Source organism: Protomyctophum parallelum (genome assembly GCF_964188405.1).
Source record: "Protomyctophum parallelum genome assembly, chromosome: 7".
NCBI lineage: Eukaryota > Metazoa > Chordata > Actinopteri > Myctophiformes > Myctophidae > Protomyctophum > Protomyctophum parallelum.
In genome coordinates this window covers 21,561,327-21,579,492 of record NC_139705.1, presented here as the reverse complement: position 1 = coordinate 21,579,492, position 18,166 = coordinate 21,561,327, and the positions used below count along the sequence as shown (strand labels likewise).

The 18,166-nt window shown below is 44.5% G+C and overlaps 1 protein-coding gene across 3 annotated transcripts in view; it reads right to left on the bottom strand.

Annotated features, from left to right (window-relative positions):
- The window catches only part of znf385a (zinc finger protein 385A), a 100,178-nt gene that overhangs the window by 34,177 nt on the left and 47,835 nt on the right, over positions 1-18,166 (bottom strand). For 2 of the 3 annotated variants that reach the window (XM_083768565.1, XM_083768566.1), the window contains one exon: positions 9,911-10,062. In XM_083768565.1, the coding sequence (XP_083624691.1) occupies positions 9,911-10,062 (152 nt within the window). Of the gene's footprint in view, positions 1-1,468; positions 1,937-9,910; positions 10,063-18,166 lie in introns of those variants that run through there. The other variant, XM_083768567.1, reaches the window with a different exon arrangement.

The window sequence follows — 18,166 nt, the reverse complement described above, 5'->3', positions numbered from 1 at the left end:
GTGCAGGTATGTTTTCTGTCATGCTACGAAGCATGTCCCATGACGTGATGAAGACATGTACCAATGCCAGCGTATAATTGGTTTACGATAGAAGATTTTACCATACTTCAAAATACCACTTTTATTCCTCCAAAAGCAAGGTACATAGCAAATAGCTAAACCTAATAATTCAATATTGCAAACGTTCTTTCACAGAGAGGATGAGATTTTAAAGTTTGTAGCGGTCTACAGTACTTGCACGCTCTGCTTGCGCACTAAATGGCCTACTTGTGTGAAACAAGCAAGTAGGCACTAGACAGAGTGCAGTTCTAGTTATTAATGTTTTTATTTAAAATAAATAGGGTTGCCAGGGTTGTAGTTAATGAGAGCGTACTATAACACTGTGCTGTATTCTGAGTCATAGGATTCCTCCCCTTGCGGCCAGTCCAGAGTTGTAGGTGTGGGTCCACTCACTGCATGACCCAGTCCGTAAACTCCCACAGTTACAAAACAGCGCAGGGCAGCCAAACAAGGCTTTTTAAGAGCCTATTCAACACGGTCTCTGAGGCTAAATGTCATCCAAACCCTATCCCTTGTGAAATGAGAGCAGCACGTGGTGATGTAATACCGCTCGTTTGAATGTGATGGGGAGGAAGGACCCTGGCAGGTGAAAGTAAAGCCGCACAAGACCATTGATTTTAGCAAGCACTCAGGGGGCCAGCAGTCAACACTTCAAGCCCAGGGTCTTTAATTCCTTTAATGCCTTAATGCTGTCTGTTAACACAGAGCAGTGTCCATGCAGGGGAGAGTGCGTGTGTGTAATCCAGAAGCTTGACTGTGACCAGCTAGAGGCCTCTAAAACACCAAAGACAAACACATGCACTAAAAATATACATGTGCCAAGGTTTTCTTCACTTCCTCTGGCTTTAGTTTTATTTCTACAATCACACTCTGTCTCTCTCTCTCTCCCTCCCTAGAGAAATGTAGATTACATTCTCTGTGAGTGCCCCCAACACATGGCACTCGGTTTACACACACATTTACACTCAATGGACCACAATGTTTTTTGTCTTATGCTTGTAACAGATATCTGTACAAACAAACACATGTTCATTTGTATGCATTTTTGCCAATAACGCTGTCACCCATGTACACACTGAGCAGCACTGTAGCACAGAGTAGAAGCAGTGAGCAGCAGTGGGGTGGTATGCAGAGTTCACAGGCTCTCTCAGTTGGACCACTCTGGCAGCAACAACAGCAGGAGCAGTGGATCCTGTGCCACGGTAGATAAAAGAAAAAAACCTTTTGAAGCTCAAACTTTGACTTCTTCTGAGCTGCTGCCCGCGGCCTTGAAGCAACACTATACTGCAACACACACCGCTCAGTGATAGGCCGTCGCCTCCTTTGGACTACATCTCCACGATCGTGCGTGCGTGCGAGCGCTGGGGGTCGCTAAACGTTTGGCCTGGAGGGGCACACACACACTCACCTGCTTCTCCTCCGTGTCAGCGGGGGCTTGGAGCTGCATGGTTCCTCCTGTGTGTGTGTGGCTGCTGTCGGTGCTGTGTGTCTGGGTCTCCGCTTGTGTGACACTGACAGTGTGCGCTAGTGCTCTGTCCTCGCTCATTCAGCCTCCCAACTTGTTTGTTTTCTATTATTTTGGGTCAGTGCTGAACGTATAGGGGCTACAACGGGACCTGTACTTTAGTGATGCATTGGCAGAATATTCCTGTTGCGTCCTCTCCCGGTGATCTGTGCCGCCGGGCTGTGTTCTCTATACGTTCCTCCTCCTGCCAGGGAAGGTCCGGAGCGCTTTGCTGTGAGGGTTCTCTGCTCTCCCCAAATCTGTCTCTCTCTCTCTCTCTCTCTCTCTCTATCTGTCTTCACTGACACATCACCTCAACAAGTGCCGGTCTCCTCTGCTCCGCTCTGCCTCCTCCTCTCTCTCTCTCTCTCTCTCTCTCTCTCTCTCATTCTCACGCTTCCTTGTAGTACTTTTCCCTCACAGTTCTCTCCTGCGACTCTCCTCCCCTTTCCCTCTCGTGCTTTTCATGCATTCTGTCCAGATGTAGTAAGTGGTGTGTTCTCAGACCCCCTCCCAATTACAGTACCTCCCTCCCTCTCCCTCTCTCTCTCGCTCTCTTTCTCACACACACACACACACACACACACACACACACACACACACACACACACACACACACACACACACACACACACACATTCCCTCCTTCCCTCTGTTCTGAGCCATCTATCAAATGTCACCATCGGGTAGAACTTTTGACCTACAAAATCCAACTGCATTTGCTCCTTGACACACACACACACGCACACACACGCACGCACGCACGCACACATACATGCAGACGCACGCACGCACGCGTGCACACACACACACACACACACACACATACGCACACACATACGTACACATATAGGCATAAACCCTACCCCCCTCCACTGTCCTCATCACCTATCAAACTGTTGGACAACAATGTGCACACATGTGTGAGCACTTAGTCTTAGAGGGAGACCTCATTACACGCACATCAGGAGTGGGACTGAATTGCTGCACGAGAACATTGACTTTTTTAATGTCTTAATTAGCTAAGCGGTTAATCTCTCCGCACACACATACGTGTTAATCAATCAGGATATGTCTGTCCTGAGAGGACTTAACAGCTCCCCCTTCAACTCAAGTCAGAGACCCACCCGGGGCTGTTGTTGAGGGTGGAGGGGGAAGTACTCAAATTATTTAGACCTGAGGACGATTCTACAAATGCCTTCTAAATCCTGTTTCTATGTCAGTCGTTCTCAAACATTTTTATGTCAAGGAACCCCCAAAATGATATGTATTGGCCCGCTGGCCCCCGTCTGAAAACATGTTGTTCCAGGACCTCCCCGGAAGCAAAGATTTGAGTTAAAAACGTTCGCTCTGAAAGAATATATTATTCAAAGATTTGTGCCACACTTCCATGATTTTTCAAGAATAGCAGATCTACAAGCTCGTAACGCGCACTCGGTGCCGCGCTATATGAGCTTGTAGGTCTGCTATTTTTCAATAGCTAACTTATAACATTAAAGCTTAAAACACCAAAAGGGGTTCCCGTCCTGAATGGGTTAAGTAAAAGTATCAATACTGCAATATAGAAATATTCTGTAAGTAGAAGTCCAGAAATTCAAAATGTACTTGAGTAAAAAAAATTAAAAAGTATTGGCATCAAAATGCACTTAAAGTACCCAAATTACTAGTTATGCAGAATATCCTGTCTAAAAATATATAAAAGTCTTATAAAATAGATGATCTACAAGCTCATAACGCGTCGCCATGCGACGCATTATGAGCTCGTATAGATCTGCAATTTTCAAATAGCCAAAGTTTAAATAAGGCTGAAGTGGTTAATGTATGCTTTGTAATAATAATTAAAATCTACAAAGTAACCAGTAACTAAATAATTTTAGTGGAGTAAACGTACAATAGTTGCCTCTGAGATGTAGTGGAGCAGAAGTAAAAGTATTGAAAATTGGATATACTCGAGTAAAGTAGAAGTAAGAAGAACTACCTCAAAATTGTACTTACTGTAAGTACGGTATTGAGTACATGTACTTGGGTACTTCCCACCACTGCAGGTGAGTTTCGACAAGTCTGCACACGGCTTCGCGTGATTAGACACCTTCATCGGAAATTCCAAACTTTTCAGCTTGAGCGAGTCCACGTTGCGCCTGGCATCTCAATTCAGAGACGTGCTCGTGCTGCGCGTGTGTGCATCCGTGCGTATGTGCTCGTTTCCATATACCGGCACCAGCTGCTTGCAGATAAATAATTCAACCCCGACACCCCGTCACTGTCTGGAGGCGCATGGGGCCAGACAGACAGGTAGAGGACAAATCTCATTAGAGGGCCATTAGATGTGTACGGGGCTCTGGATGAGCCCATGCTCATATGGGGGCTAATAACACTCAACGAGTCTCATTAAGACAGTACAAACTCAGCATAGTTAGACTTATAGAGAAGAAAATGTAAGGAATAACAGCATTACGACCTTGCAGGCTTAATTATGCAAAGGCTAAAATGTAATTTAGATGGTACTGTAGATCCCAGGTCATTATTGATCTGGTATTCTATAGCATCCTATAGTGTTTATAGTTTCAATGTACTGTTCTTATAGTTTACTTACGGTATGATCCTAGATGGCTTTGATCTTGCTTATTGTAAATCGCTCTGGATTAAATGCATCTCCTAAATTGAAAATTAGCCCCACTACCGGCATAGTCTGAGACAGTGGTTCTCATAGTGGGGTCCAGGTACTCTCTCGGGGTTCATTAGGGGATTCTAAATTGAACCTTACAAGTGTGTAACTCTGACAGTGTACAAATGGAACCAAACGTACCTGTTGGGGTCCATTTGGTTTAATTCGTACACTGTCATAGTTAGCTGCTTGAAATGTATACGTTTGAGAGAGAACCACTGGCCATGCCACTGAACAACATGGACGTATTTCTGATATATCACTGAAAAAGATGAAATGGAACTATTTACCCATAGGTAAGAACATGGAGAGTATATAATACGCAGGTTTGATATCCTTGAGGTAATGGCGGCGGCCTGTACACTGTGCCAAACCCAGCGTAGGGGACGAGCCTCCTCCATTGTGTACACACACACATTCCTCTCCCTTAAAAGCCTAGCAACCCATAAAATATGTCCAGTAATGAACACAGGGCTGCGAACACTCAATCAAGGCCTTCCAATATAAGTCAGCTCAAGCACTCGATACCAATTTAAACACCAAGTGTAGTTCTGAGGAGCCGAGGGGCAGTGCGTTTCCTCCTGGCCTTTTATTATGCGTGTCTGTCACTCGCCTACTAGTGATAACAACATGTACTGGACACACACATACCCAAAGCTACATTAAGTGTAACCAAACAGTCCAAGCCTGTAGCTTACACTTCAGAATTAGAGCCAGACCCCATACATATTTCAGCTGATCCATCAGCCATTATTAAACTTTTTGGATGATGGGTCGTTATCTGCGGTTATGTGGCCGATGTGCTATTTTCAACGTTCTACTGTATGTACTTTTAATGTTTGTCTTTAAGCATGCCTCTCCCAAAAAACGGGACCCCACTTGGGAATGTCATGTTGCAGCCAAGTCTATGGACTTTTAATGTGACGTCATGTGGCAGCCACAGTGGGCCACCCCTCACTTCACACAAGTGTGATTTTAAGCTCAAAAAGGAAAGGAAGTCGCACAACAGCTCTGCTCCACAGTGTTGTGTTTATTCAAACACCGGCATAAAGTGTTCGGCCATGACTGGCCTTCATCAGGTGATGCAATCTGATAACAATCTCCCTTTTTTTGTTTTTTTTAACTTAAGTTTATATCACACGATTTTGTAACCCAGTTTTATTTTCACCCAGTGCCAATTATCTAATGTAATCCTGGGTGCTACACTTCCTCTGCCAACCTGGGGGGGCAGCGGACTGACCTCATGCCTCCTTCTATGCATGAGGAGTCCAAGCTGCTTCTTTTCACCTGACAGAGGGGAATTTCCCCAACAATCTCCCTTTAAAGGTGTAGTGGGGTCACATGACCACCATATAGATAAGGCAGGTAATTGTTAGACACACCCATGTGAAAACATCAATATAGGCATCCACCACATCAAGTATCAAAACTTGCTGGCTTGAGCAAACCCATTTGCTACTGTACATAAAAAAAATCTTTAAATATTTGATGTGTTATATAAATAAATAAATAAAACACTGTGGAGCAGAGCTGTTGTGCAGACTTGCTTTCCTTTTTGAACTGTATCTACCTTTGTCCAGCACCAGCGAGGGACAGGGTGTGCGCAACCCTCTTGTTTTTAAATAGTTAAGCCCCATTCAATAACTGGCCATTCAATAAATGGCCGATCTAAAATCCCATGCCGCACTGTCCCATCGCAACGCATTGTGAGCTTGTAGATCTGTTGGTAAAATATACTATTTTCACATTTATAATGAAAGTTTGCACTTTCTGGCCAAAATATCGGTCAAAACATCAGTGATCGGTGGTCGATGGACCCAGACATCTTGCTTCGGTTATGTTCCTTTCCCATTTCCAATTCAGAGAAGGTGTGTCACTAATACTCATACAGCCTCCTCAGTGTCAGTCAGTCAGTCTGGTGTTCACCACAGCCTCCTCAGTGTCAGTCAGTCAGTCAGTCTGGTGTTCACCACAGCCTCCTCAGTGTCAGTCAGTCAGTCTGGTGTTCACCACAGCCTCCTCAGTGTCAGTCAGTCAGTCAGTCAGTCTGGTGTTCACCACAGCCTCCTCAGTGTCAGTCAGTCAGTCAGGTGTTCACTACAGCCTCCTCAGTGTCAGTCAGTCAGTCTAGTGTTCACCACAGCCTCCTCAGTGTCAGTCAGTCAGTCTAGTGTTCACCACAGCCTCCTCAATGTCAGTCAGTCTGGTGTTCACCACAGCCTCCTCAGTGTCAGTCAGTCAGTCAGTCTGGTGTTCACCACAGCCTCCTCATTGTCAGTCAGTCAGTCTGGTGTTCACCACAGCCTCCTCAGTGTCAGTCAGTCAGTCAGTCTGGTGTTCACCACAGCCTCCTCAGTGTTAGTCAGTCAGTCTGGTGTTCACCACAGCCTTCTCAGTGTCAGTCAGTCAGTCTGGTGTTCACCACAGCCTCCTCGGTGTCAGTCAGTCAGTCTGGTGTTCAGGGTAACACCATGCCTAGGTGATGCTGATAAGGTCAGGCTGCACTCTCCTATGGCCCCATCTACTGGTCAGAGGCTGGTAAAACACCCCATAGTTCTGACAGACAGACAGACAGACAAACACACACACAATACTGTACGTCCTTGTCGACCTGCTCTGCAGTGGAACTGGAACTGGGAGACATGAGGGAAATGAGTGTGTGTGTGTGTGTGTGTGTGTGTGTGTGTGTGTGTGTGTGTGTGTGTGTGTGTGTGTGTGTGTGTGTGTGTGTGTGTGTGTGTGTGTGTGTGTGTGTGTGTGTGTGTGTGTGTGTGTGTGTGTGTGTGTGTGTGTGTGTGTGTGTGTGTGTGTGTGTGTGTGTGTGTGTGTGTGAGAGACAGAGACAGAGACAGAGACAGTTTCACTGCCTTGATGACAGAGTTCAGTGCGACACGTGCAAGAGTGCAAAACGGGAGGTTTAGTTACCGCAACTATGAATCTACAAAGCTGCCGAGTTCAATTTGACTGGTCTCATGGGGACGGGGGCTATTAAAAACTGTGGCTAATGGGTCTCTTTGAACTAGCGTGGTGTTTGCTGTTACTATCCCTGTAGTGACACATGTACTCAGGGCACAGGTCACATACAGGACAAGAGCTCACTGCATAGCTGTCGAGTATGAATGACACACACACACACACACACACACACACTACATGTCACAGGCCCGTGATCCCCCGGAATTACATTGGTCTATATACTGCACATATACAGTATATAGTCCGCTGGTTTGACATATTGCTGACTAGAGAAGATCAGTCTGTGTTCCCCAATGTCTGGGGGTTGGAACGCGGCGCATTAACGCTGAGTAGATGAAATGGTAAATAATATCCCAGTGGTACGACACTAACTGATCGGGACGTTAACGTTCGTTCAGTCATGGCCCGCTGAACAAGGAATTCCAACCTCAAACAGCAAAGCTCCTCAGCGCAGCAAAAACCCCCAAGAGAATCCATGACATCAAACAAAGCATTTATACCCAATGGCTGTTTGAAGTCCACAGGGCTGGAAAGGTTTCTGTACTAGTGTCGCTGTCAGCCGGAAACCTTGTATGTCCTTAAGCAGCTGGTTCCCAAACGTTTTCATGTCAAGGACCCCCAAATTGGCACAAATTTTAGCCTGCGGACCCCCCATTTGAAAAGATATGCCAGGGAGTAGGGACCCCCATAAGAGAAGATTTTTACGGCTCTAGCAGAGATTCTCAACCAGTTTAATTTCATGGACCCCCAGTTTGACATGCATTAGTCTATGGACCCCCATTTAATGGCATTTCTATCTCTGTGACCCCCAATTTAAAATCAATGTCAATTTAAGTAAATGCATCAATACTGCAGTGTAGAAATACTCTGTTACAAGTGAAAGTCCGGAATTTGAAATTTACATACTACTAACAAAAGTACAAAAGTATTGGCATCAAAATGTACTTGTAAAGTAAAAGCATTATGCAGAATGTCTCATTAAGTTTTCAAATGCAACGCATTGTGAGCTTGTAGAGCTGCTATTTTCAAATGGCCCAAATGTATAGCCTTATAGGGCTGAAGTAGTTGGTGTGTTTTGTAATAATAATCCAAATTTACAAAATAACTAGTAACTAAAGCTGTATAATAAATGTAGTGGGGTAAAAGTGCAATATTTGGATCTGAGATGTAGTGGAGTAAAAGTGAATCCAAAGTATTGGAAATACTCAAACAGTACTTAAGTAAGCGATGTATTTAGTTACTTTACTAACTGTTCAGTTCTATTGTGTGACACAAGATGAAGTGGGGCATTCATTTATGAAAAAACGAATGAAATGTTTGCGCCTGGGTGGTTTAGTTATAGATGTACATAATATATCACCCTGATCTGAAATGGAACGTATTCTAATGTGCTGAGCAGGGAGTAATGTATATATAACAGAGCCTGGAAGTCAAGATCAAATATAATAATCACACTTTCTATTTGCATTTTATAAATAAAATAGAGCTCAATCTATTATTGGTCTCGATCTAGTTGTGAGTTATGTGACCGAAACATAAGACGTACTATAAAATATGGAGATAGCCCGATTTACATTATACTTTGTTGTATGGACATGTACATTATATTTTATTGTTGCCGCCTGCAGAAATGGGGCGTTAATTGTGTGCATGTCGTGTGTCATTCACCGTCTAGTCTCTGTGATTTGCATAATTCACACAGGCTTAACTGTAAAATCGTGTAGGCTATAGAACACTCTTTGGTGTGTGTGTGTGTGTGTGTGTGTGTGTGTGTGTGTGTGTGTGTGTGTGTGTGTGTGTGTGTGTGTGTGTGTGTGTGTGTGTGTGTGTGTGTGTGTGTGTGTGTGTGTGTGTGTGTGTGTGTGTGTGTGTGTGCTCATGCTGCGCTACATGCTAACTGCTAAATAACTCATTTTTACGACATTGTGTAAACAAATAATAAAATAAATATAAAAATGTGTATTTCACGCAAACCACTAGACCAGTCAGTGCCAATTGTCTTGTTCACACTGCTGGATAAACCACAGAAGTAGCTTACCTCCAGACCTCCACATTTTGCTTTCATATTTTCAGAAATATTTCACCTTCATTTTAGTCAATCGGGCAGAAAACTTGCCCGGATTTGGAGTCGTACGTCATTGATATGTCATAGATATGTCATTGATATGTCCTAGATAGTCAGATGTCATTATAGATATGTCATTGATATGTCATAGATATGTCATTGATATGTCCTAGATAGTCAGATGTCATTATAGATATGTCATTGATATGTCATAGATATGTCATTGATATGTCCTAGATAGTCAGATGTCATTATAGATATGTCATGCTGATGCATCACATGACAGGTCCCAGAAATCAGATCATCGTTGTCAGGTGAAAAACTCATACTGAATGTCCTTGCCCATTGAAATTATAAAAGACAATGATTATTGAATAATAATCATCGTTAGTTGTACAATTATCATAATAATTATTATGTAGTTGTACATTATCATAATTCTAGAGGTCCTTACATTTAAGACGGATACAATGAAATGCATTCATGTACAAGGTATAATAATAACCAACAGGCAACCACACACATTTTCCTATGTTAGTAGTACTGTAGTACAGGAGTAGTACAGGAATATGTAATGCGCGGCGTGCGTGCGTGCATGGCGTGTGTGTGCTTCTGACGTATGTGTACATGGTCAACTCACTGTGTTAAAGTTGTGGAAGAGGCCCATGCTGTGTGGAGGTGGAGCAGTCTCCATGGGAAACTGCAGGAACTGTTTCATGTCCAGGTGTGGTTGCATCATGGCTGGGCTCCGCAAGAACGTTGGCACTGCAGCCCCCGCCCTGTTTATACCTCCTAGAGAGAGAGAGATAGGGAGCATTAATGTATGACTCAAATACACCTGACAGCGTTGGTGCCTTTCTCCAATGCAATGTGCGTTACATTCACGCTGCATTCCTGGCAGGATCCCTCGGGAGATCGATTCTAGACGCAGCTGCACGACATGAGACTAATTAATTAGAGCGACAGAGAGAGAGAGAGGAGTGTGTGTGTGCATCAAATTTAACAAAGGTGCAGACGATCATAAATCAGCAGCGTGTGTGATGGACGTTTGCGCTACTCTATACCGAATTTAAGTGGACTCGGTCCCAGACTTTTTTCTTTCTCCCTGGAAATAAAAACGTCTGGGTTTCCGAGGCTAGTGTTAGGGTTGTCACGATCTGATCACGTGATCAGAAATCAGGGACGATCAAGTCATTTTCAAATGATCTGAATCGGAACGGGAGCAAAAAATCTATCTCAAATCCATAGTATCAATCTTATATCCATGATATTAGACTGGATATTGTCTGTGATTTTGGATATTGTAGGCCTAATTGTGATATGGCATATAAAAATATAAATATCCGATCAGGACAACTCGGTATCAGCAAAAACAAATGATCAGAATCGTATCGGGAGCAAAAAGAAACGTGATCGGGACATCCCTATGGGTTCAAGAAGCATCTGGCTCAAGGACACTTCAACATGCAGCCTGGATTAGCCGGGGTTGGAACCGGGAGTCTTTCCGATTCCAAGACGGCCACTCTATCTCCTGAGCCACTGCTACCACAGCTATACTGTATGAATCAAAAAGTGTCTCTCAAAAGCAGTTAGGAGTTTAGGAGTGGCGTGTGGTTGGCTTCATTAGCATGGAGAGGAGAAAAAAAAGCAAGATGTAAAGGCAGCTCTTCAACCGGAATCAAACCTGGGATGACGTGACAATAAACACCTGTGAATTGTGTGTTTATTGTTGTTGTGACTCCTCCTCATGTTTGCTTTGGCGATGCGAAAACAAACATGCACTGTGTTGCTTATTATAGATGGTTCACTGATCCCTGTGAGAGAGTGCCATTGAATTCCAATACGGTACAATGAGCAACAATTGCTGTGCATAAGCATTTTGGCTTCGGCAAAACCTCCCTGCAGACCTAATACAGACCTGGGAGATATGCAGGTGGTGCAGCACAACCCATCACAAGTCAAGATAAGACGGCACACCTGTATTCGTAGCAAAAACAGGTGATCTGAAATGTGTCACATTGCAATGTGTTGTTGTGACCTTCATATACTGAGTGTAGGGTATGCATGTGATCATCCCTGGGCGTTCTGCAGGAACGCTACTGAGTGGCAAAAAATGACTTTCAAGTATACATACATACATACATTGGGGCGGTGGACGCCTCTGCCTTGCATAGTCCCCAGTGAATAGGCATGTTGCCCTTCACTGGTAACCCTATTTTGTAATTATTTTTTATATATATTAAGGTATTGTGGGCTGGGATTTTACAAAAAAGCCCCCCTTTTAAATACATACATACATCTCAGAAGTTGAAGCAGTTTTTAAGGACCCACTTTTAGGCCAGTGCAACAGAGCATGCTTTTGCCTTTTTTTAAACCCTACCCATTTTAACCAAATACATACATACATACTGTACATACATACATACATAGAGATATGTTCGATAACATCACCCCCCTGATATTATTGTCTGATATTAACATATAACAGCATTGTGAGCGTGTAGATCTGCTATTTTGGTGCAGGACACAATGTGCAACGAAGCATAAATCAGACTTTACAGATCTAAAGCGATAAGTAGAATTGTCGTGCATACGGAAAACACCTGTGATACCCCGGTGTTTGTGCTCGTTTCATTGTGCAAAAACATTCAAATCAAACAACGGAGAGAGGAACAGGGATTAAACAAAGGAAAATAATCCCACAAACGCAGCAGCGAACACCTCCCATCCAACTGCCTTCTCCTTTCCTTTTCTCTCTCTCTCTCTCTCGCTCTCTCTCTCCTTCTCTCCTAGGAGACATCTGCAGCTTCATGATAATGAGTTTCATCACAGGCTTCATAGCGTGCGTATAACTCCATGTCAGGCCCACTCACACACTTGAGCTTAGTTATGTACTAATTAAGAAACAAATTAATCATAGGCCACTTGTGTCGCCCAGACCAGGACTGTATGCAACTTGCTTTTCTAGTGGATTTCCATTGGGTTGTGTGTGTGTGTGTGTGTGTGTGTGTGTGTGTGTGTGTGTGTGTGTGTGTGTGTGTGTGTGTGTGTGTGTGTGTGTGTGTGTGTGTGTGTGTGTGTGTGTGTGTGTGTGTGTGTGTGTGTGTGTGTGTGTGTGTGTGTGTGTGCGTGTGCGTGTGCGTGTGTGTGCGTGCGTGCGTGCGTGCGCTGGCGGGCGTTTTACCCCAATGAAAATGGCCCGGGTGACACAAGCGGCGGAATGAGTCTTATGATTCATTCGTTTCTGTGCACACGCACGCAAGAAGTCAGTGTTTAATTCTCCTTTAGAAAAAGGTGTCCAGCTGTCATTATGATCAACGGCTCCTTCTCCCCGTGATCACTCCTCTCCCTGTGGCCCCTCCTCTCCCCGTGGCCCCTCCCCTCTGTCTTCTCCCTATGCATAACCTCTGTCAAGGATGATACTGATGGAGCCCACACAGCAAAACTCTGCTTCAGCACCCTCTTAGATTAAGCCTCTTAATGGCCACAACTGGATTGCTGCAGCTTTTCAAATTCCCCAGGGACTTAAATCTCTCCCGCTCTCCTTTTTTGGGATTGCGCTAAACGCTAAGCTACTCCCTCTCTCTCTGCTTTCCAGTCCATCTCTCTCTCTCTCTCGCTTCAATTCTTACCACAATTAGTTTCCGCCAATTTCCCAGCCTACCCGCTTTTTCAAGGCAATCTTTTTTTATTGTGCGTGTGTGATTTACCTCTGCATTTTCTCCTAACTTTGATTCAGCCACATGTGATCAGGAAAACTAACACGACCTCCACATGGACGAGTGTGGGGGGGAGGGAGAGAGAGAATTGAGTGAGTGAATGTGCTGTCTCAGCCAAAGCCCATCTGCCTATTTGTGCACATCTGTAGGCCTCAGGGCGAAGAGGATTCTATCGTTACCTCTGCTTCAGCAAGTTTTTTCTCGCCAAAAATAGCTGATCTACAAGCTCACCAAGCATCACAATGTGACACACTGTGAGCTTGTAGATCCTGATTATAAACTCCACTGCATGAACCCAACACACGCACATCCATTCACACATGCATGAAATAATGCATGTGCATGTACATGCACACAGAGGTCATACACATGGGGAAATGTGCTTGTTGATGACGGTTGGTGTTCCAGGCACTGGTGGACTGTACAGTACTGGTTGTCTCATCATCTCAGCTCATAATGGTTGACTCATGACAGGCTCTCCTGCCTGCAGTACTCGCACAACGTGAGCTAATAAAGTAACCAACCTCATCGCGTATATAGTCAAGACATACTGTACTTACTCATGATACATACACACAAAAGGTGTGCACTTAGTCTTGTTTCTTTCTTTTTTTTTTAACATGGATGTCATTCTCCGTATGTATGTGTTTAGTTAGTAGATATATAACTTGTCAGAACCATGTCATGCCTGGTTCTAATATTGATGCCGTATGTTCACAACAACACTGGGAACAAAAGGGTTTATAACGTACTATATGATATAACAGCGACAAGGCATGTTACTAAAATCCAGCCACGACGAAAGGTCTCAAACTAGAAGAAAGACACACTGAAGTCTTTGCCCCAAATCCACTGGCCAATGTCAAAACTGACACGTTAATGTTTTAGCAATAATGACTAAAATCATTGCCATCTAAATCATCACTTTCAAAATAGGCGTCCCTATTTTAGGCATTTAGGTGCATCTTTTCAAGAAAATGTCACATTTTCAAATATATATAGATAGCTTCTGCTACTGTACTGTACATCCTGCTGTGCTGTGGTGGGAACGGTGCTCAGGCTGAATGTGTGCTGCGTTAGGACCAGATGTGAGGCCTACGGTACAGTCAGCTCCCCCACTCCTCCTACTCCTACCCCCCACATGACTGATGAATTAAGGCAGCTCCTCCTTAGGGGCTGCGTCCACTAACATCACCACTAATACACCGTCTCTTGACTGCATTTATCATGGCACGTTGATGCATAGCCCCAGTGCTTGTTCCCTCTGTGTGTGTGTGTGTGTGTGTGTGCACGTGTACGTGTGTGGCCTGCTTACGGGGAGTGACACCGGGCCAGCCCCAGTTAGTTGGAGTAGCACAGAGGTAATGTTTGCAGTTCCCCAGTGAGTCTGTACTTGAACACGAAGAGCGTTCCAGCCGTTAAAATGGGTCGTGGAGGCAGGTAGGCAATCAGGCAGGCAATGAACACAATGGCCGTCCAGGGAGAAGGACCTGTCTTTTTACAGCAGAGACACCTGAACTGCTTAGAGCTGAATGGAACCGTGTCTCCAGATAGAGAGAGCAAGGATGTGTGTGTCCTTGGAGCTCGCACCGCCCGTCAAGCGATGGCCTGTTTGTGTTTGTTCGTGTCTGTGTCTGCCTGTTTGTCCGTGTATATAAATCAAAGTGTGACTGCTTCCTTCCAGCATTTAATTACCTCATTAAATTAAACTTCTCTTTGGGGACCGGCACATGCTGTAAATCAAACTATCACCGTATGCGCTGGTGTTCCAACACAATTTAACAAGTTGGTGTGTGCTTGTGCGCGCGCATGTGTGTGTGTGTGTGTGTGTGTGTGTGTGTGTGTGTGTGTGTGTGTGTGTGCGCGCGCGCGCCTGTGTGTGTGTGGTGCACTGGGATCACCTCTGCACAATGACGTAACCCTGCAGCTCAGCCAAACCATATAAAACTAGAAACGGTCTCCGCCAGGAGGCAAGCCCTAATAACAACATGGAAGCAGTTAAATGTCTACCTACAGCAATGAAAGAGTAGCGCGCCATTTGATAACATAGTGTATGTGCCCATCGTCTCTACCATCTTCTTCCCATCTTCCCCCCCATCCATCCACATCAACCAAAACTATTTGACCCTAAACTCTGTAAAATGTCCTAAAGACTGGGTTAAGACGTAGTCAAATGTGTGCAGATATTAAAGGCCAGAACGCACCACCAATGCAACTGGTTGATACTCCTTGTAACAAAACAGTTTTAAGGCCACATGATCAGTGCAACTCCTTGCAACTAACATTGGGGATAATGGTTGCAAGTAAGTAGTTGCAGGTAGTGTTGCAAGGCATTACAAGGAGTTGCATTGGTGTGTACTTAAGACTCATAATTTGGGGGTACAGTATGTTGTCACATTTATAAATGTTTAATTTGGTGTTAAACTAAACAGTTTGTACTGGAGAACCTACATGATAGAAGGACAGGAGTGTTGCTATTGGCCAGTCTGGTGTGACACTTATCCTAAAGCCTGGAGAGATGATTGCTCTTAAAAAAAAGGCATAAAATGACATAGTTGTTGTGTTGTTGTTGTGCAAATTCGAGGATTGAGGTCCTTGGCCTGCTATGACACTGATCAGCTAGCTAGGAATCCATGCATACACGCACACACACACACACACACACACAGAATTCAAACACGTGAATGTTGCAGAGCACTGTAGCTCTGCCTAAAGCCCAGAAACCTAATTATCTCCTTTAGCCAAGGGGGGGAGGGATTGCCCTTTGAATGAGTGGTGGGACATGTTAGATTCCCTACACGTGATCCCAGAGGATACAGACACTCTAAACATGTTGTAACACCAGTGATAACTATATTGCTGTCGTCTGGAACTTTATGAGGAGAGTTGTTTGTCTTCACTCTGCCATATCGCCATATTCCCTCCCCTCTCTCCTGACTGACCCTGTGAACCTGATCTGTGTGTGTGTGTGTGTGTGTGTGTGTGTGTGTGTGTGTGTGTGTGTGTGTGTGTGTGTGTGTGTGTGTGTGTGTGTGTGTGTGTGTGTGTGTGTGTGTGTGTGTGTGTGTGTGTGTGTGTGTGTGTGTGTGTGTGTGTGTGTGTGTGTGTGTGTGTGTGTGTGTGTGTGTGTGTGTGTGTGTGTGTGTGTGTGTGTGTGTGTGTGTGTGACAGACAGGCTGTCTGGAAGAGCTGCATGGGAGGACTTAGGGCAGTGATTTTGGATGTAGTTCAATCCTGTGACACGCCAGGAATGCTGCTGCCACACTCCCGGGGGCCATAATCGGAGCTCTTAAACAGGCTGCAGTGCAGGGACAATGCCAACAACAGGCCTAGCGTCGCAGCTCGCCGTGTCTGTACAGTATGTATTGTGCATAATAATGAGCATGCATGCTTGTATGGCATGTACTGTAGTATACCCTCGCTGTCGGCGGAAAATATATATTGAGGAAACAGCCGGTCTACATGCTCCCACCGACTCGCACCGCATATACATGTACACTCTTGCATGGTGAAGCAGGGCATTCATTTAACAAAACATTAAAACATATACAATATGGAGAAACAAGGTTTCTGCCTGACAGCAGCGATTATGCACATGCATAATTATGTTTGTGTGCAGCAGCAGCCACACGGCACGCTGGCACGCTTGCCCTCGTTCCCATTTACACGCATCCACAGAGCGATAACGCTAACGGTAATAGCCAATCGGCGGAGCAACAGAATGCAAAATGACACCGTTCTGCAGGTGGGGGAGATGTAGGTGAGGAAAAACCCTGGCCTTGGGGTGAGGCACAAACACAAAGCAGGAGGAGGAGGAGGGCTGGAAATAGAGAGGAGGACAGAGAGATCAAAGGACAGAGAGAGAGAGGGGATGATTTGCCTATTTGGAGTAATTCGCCAGTCTGTTTGGCCTTGATAAATCTGCTATCATTCTCCGCACCACCCTCATTTCAGTGGATATGTGCACGCAAACACAAGCATATGTACTCACGCACGCACACAATGAAATGAACCTCCCCAATCCCATTAAATTTTTTACGTGTGTGTGTGTGTGTGTGTGTGTGTGTGTGTGTGTGTGTGTGTGTGTGTGTGTGTGTGTGTGTGTGTGTGTGTGTGTGTGTGTGTGTGTGTGTGTGTGTGTGTGTGTGTGTGTGTGTGTGTGTGTGTGTGTGTGTACACTGGCAAGGCTAAAATAACAGATGGGGGTTGATATAGAAATATAAGCAAAAATAAAGCTACATAGGAATGGCCTGCGTTCCATTGCAAAATGGGAAGATTTCATTTTTATTCAATTTGTTTTTTCAATTGTCCAAAATGACAGACCAAACATCACCTCTGTAGGAGTCTTTTTGGGTGAAATTATTTCCCACACAAGCTTCCACGAATTGCAGTTATACATGACGATCATAAGAAAATGTAAATTAACATAGTCTGTCCTACCCATTCTTTAAAATGAGTCTCAGATTGTAGCTTTAAAATGAGCTCGCTAATAATTCACATGTCTCCCAGTATGTTAATTCATGCCCACCCCGTGGACCTGCCTTATACATTGTGTGTCATTAGGACACAAGAACTTATAGGTGGACATTATTCTTTACTAGTGTAGGTCCCAACTGCAAAACGTTCAGAATGTCCAGCTGCATGCTTCACATGTCCAATTGGCCAATCAGTGACAATTTTTGTTTTTTCAGGTTATGTGTGGGCGAAGAGAAAGATTTACAACAGGCATTCTGGAAATTAAAAAAAGGTTTCCCTGTTCGCAGTGGAACATTGTAATCTATATCCAAACAGGGAAGCCAACACATGGTGACTGTATAGTTACTTACAGCACCAGTGCAAAGCAAGATCTTTGCATCACTCATGCAGCATACAATGAATAGTACCGGTAATGTATGTTGTGGGAAATATGAAGACTCAAATCTATATAGTATATGGTGCCAGCTAGTCTGTCTGGTCGTGTCTGTGAGAAACGACACCTTGGCCTGAAAGCCTGTCTCAATCAAATCAAGTTGTATGTAAAAGGCTATGTCACACCTATTGTTTGTTATGAGACCCTGCTGGGCCTGACAGCCATTGTATTGTACCTTTGTAATGGTCATGTAAATCTGTGGACCTGCTTTTGGGGTATAAGAGAGGACATAGGAGGAAGCTCAGGAGACTGGTGGGAGGGAGACCAC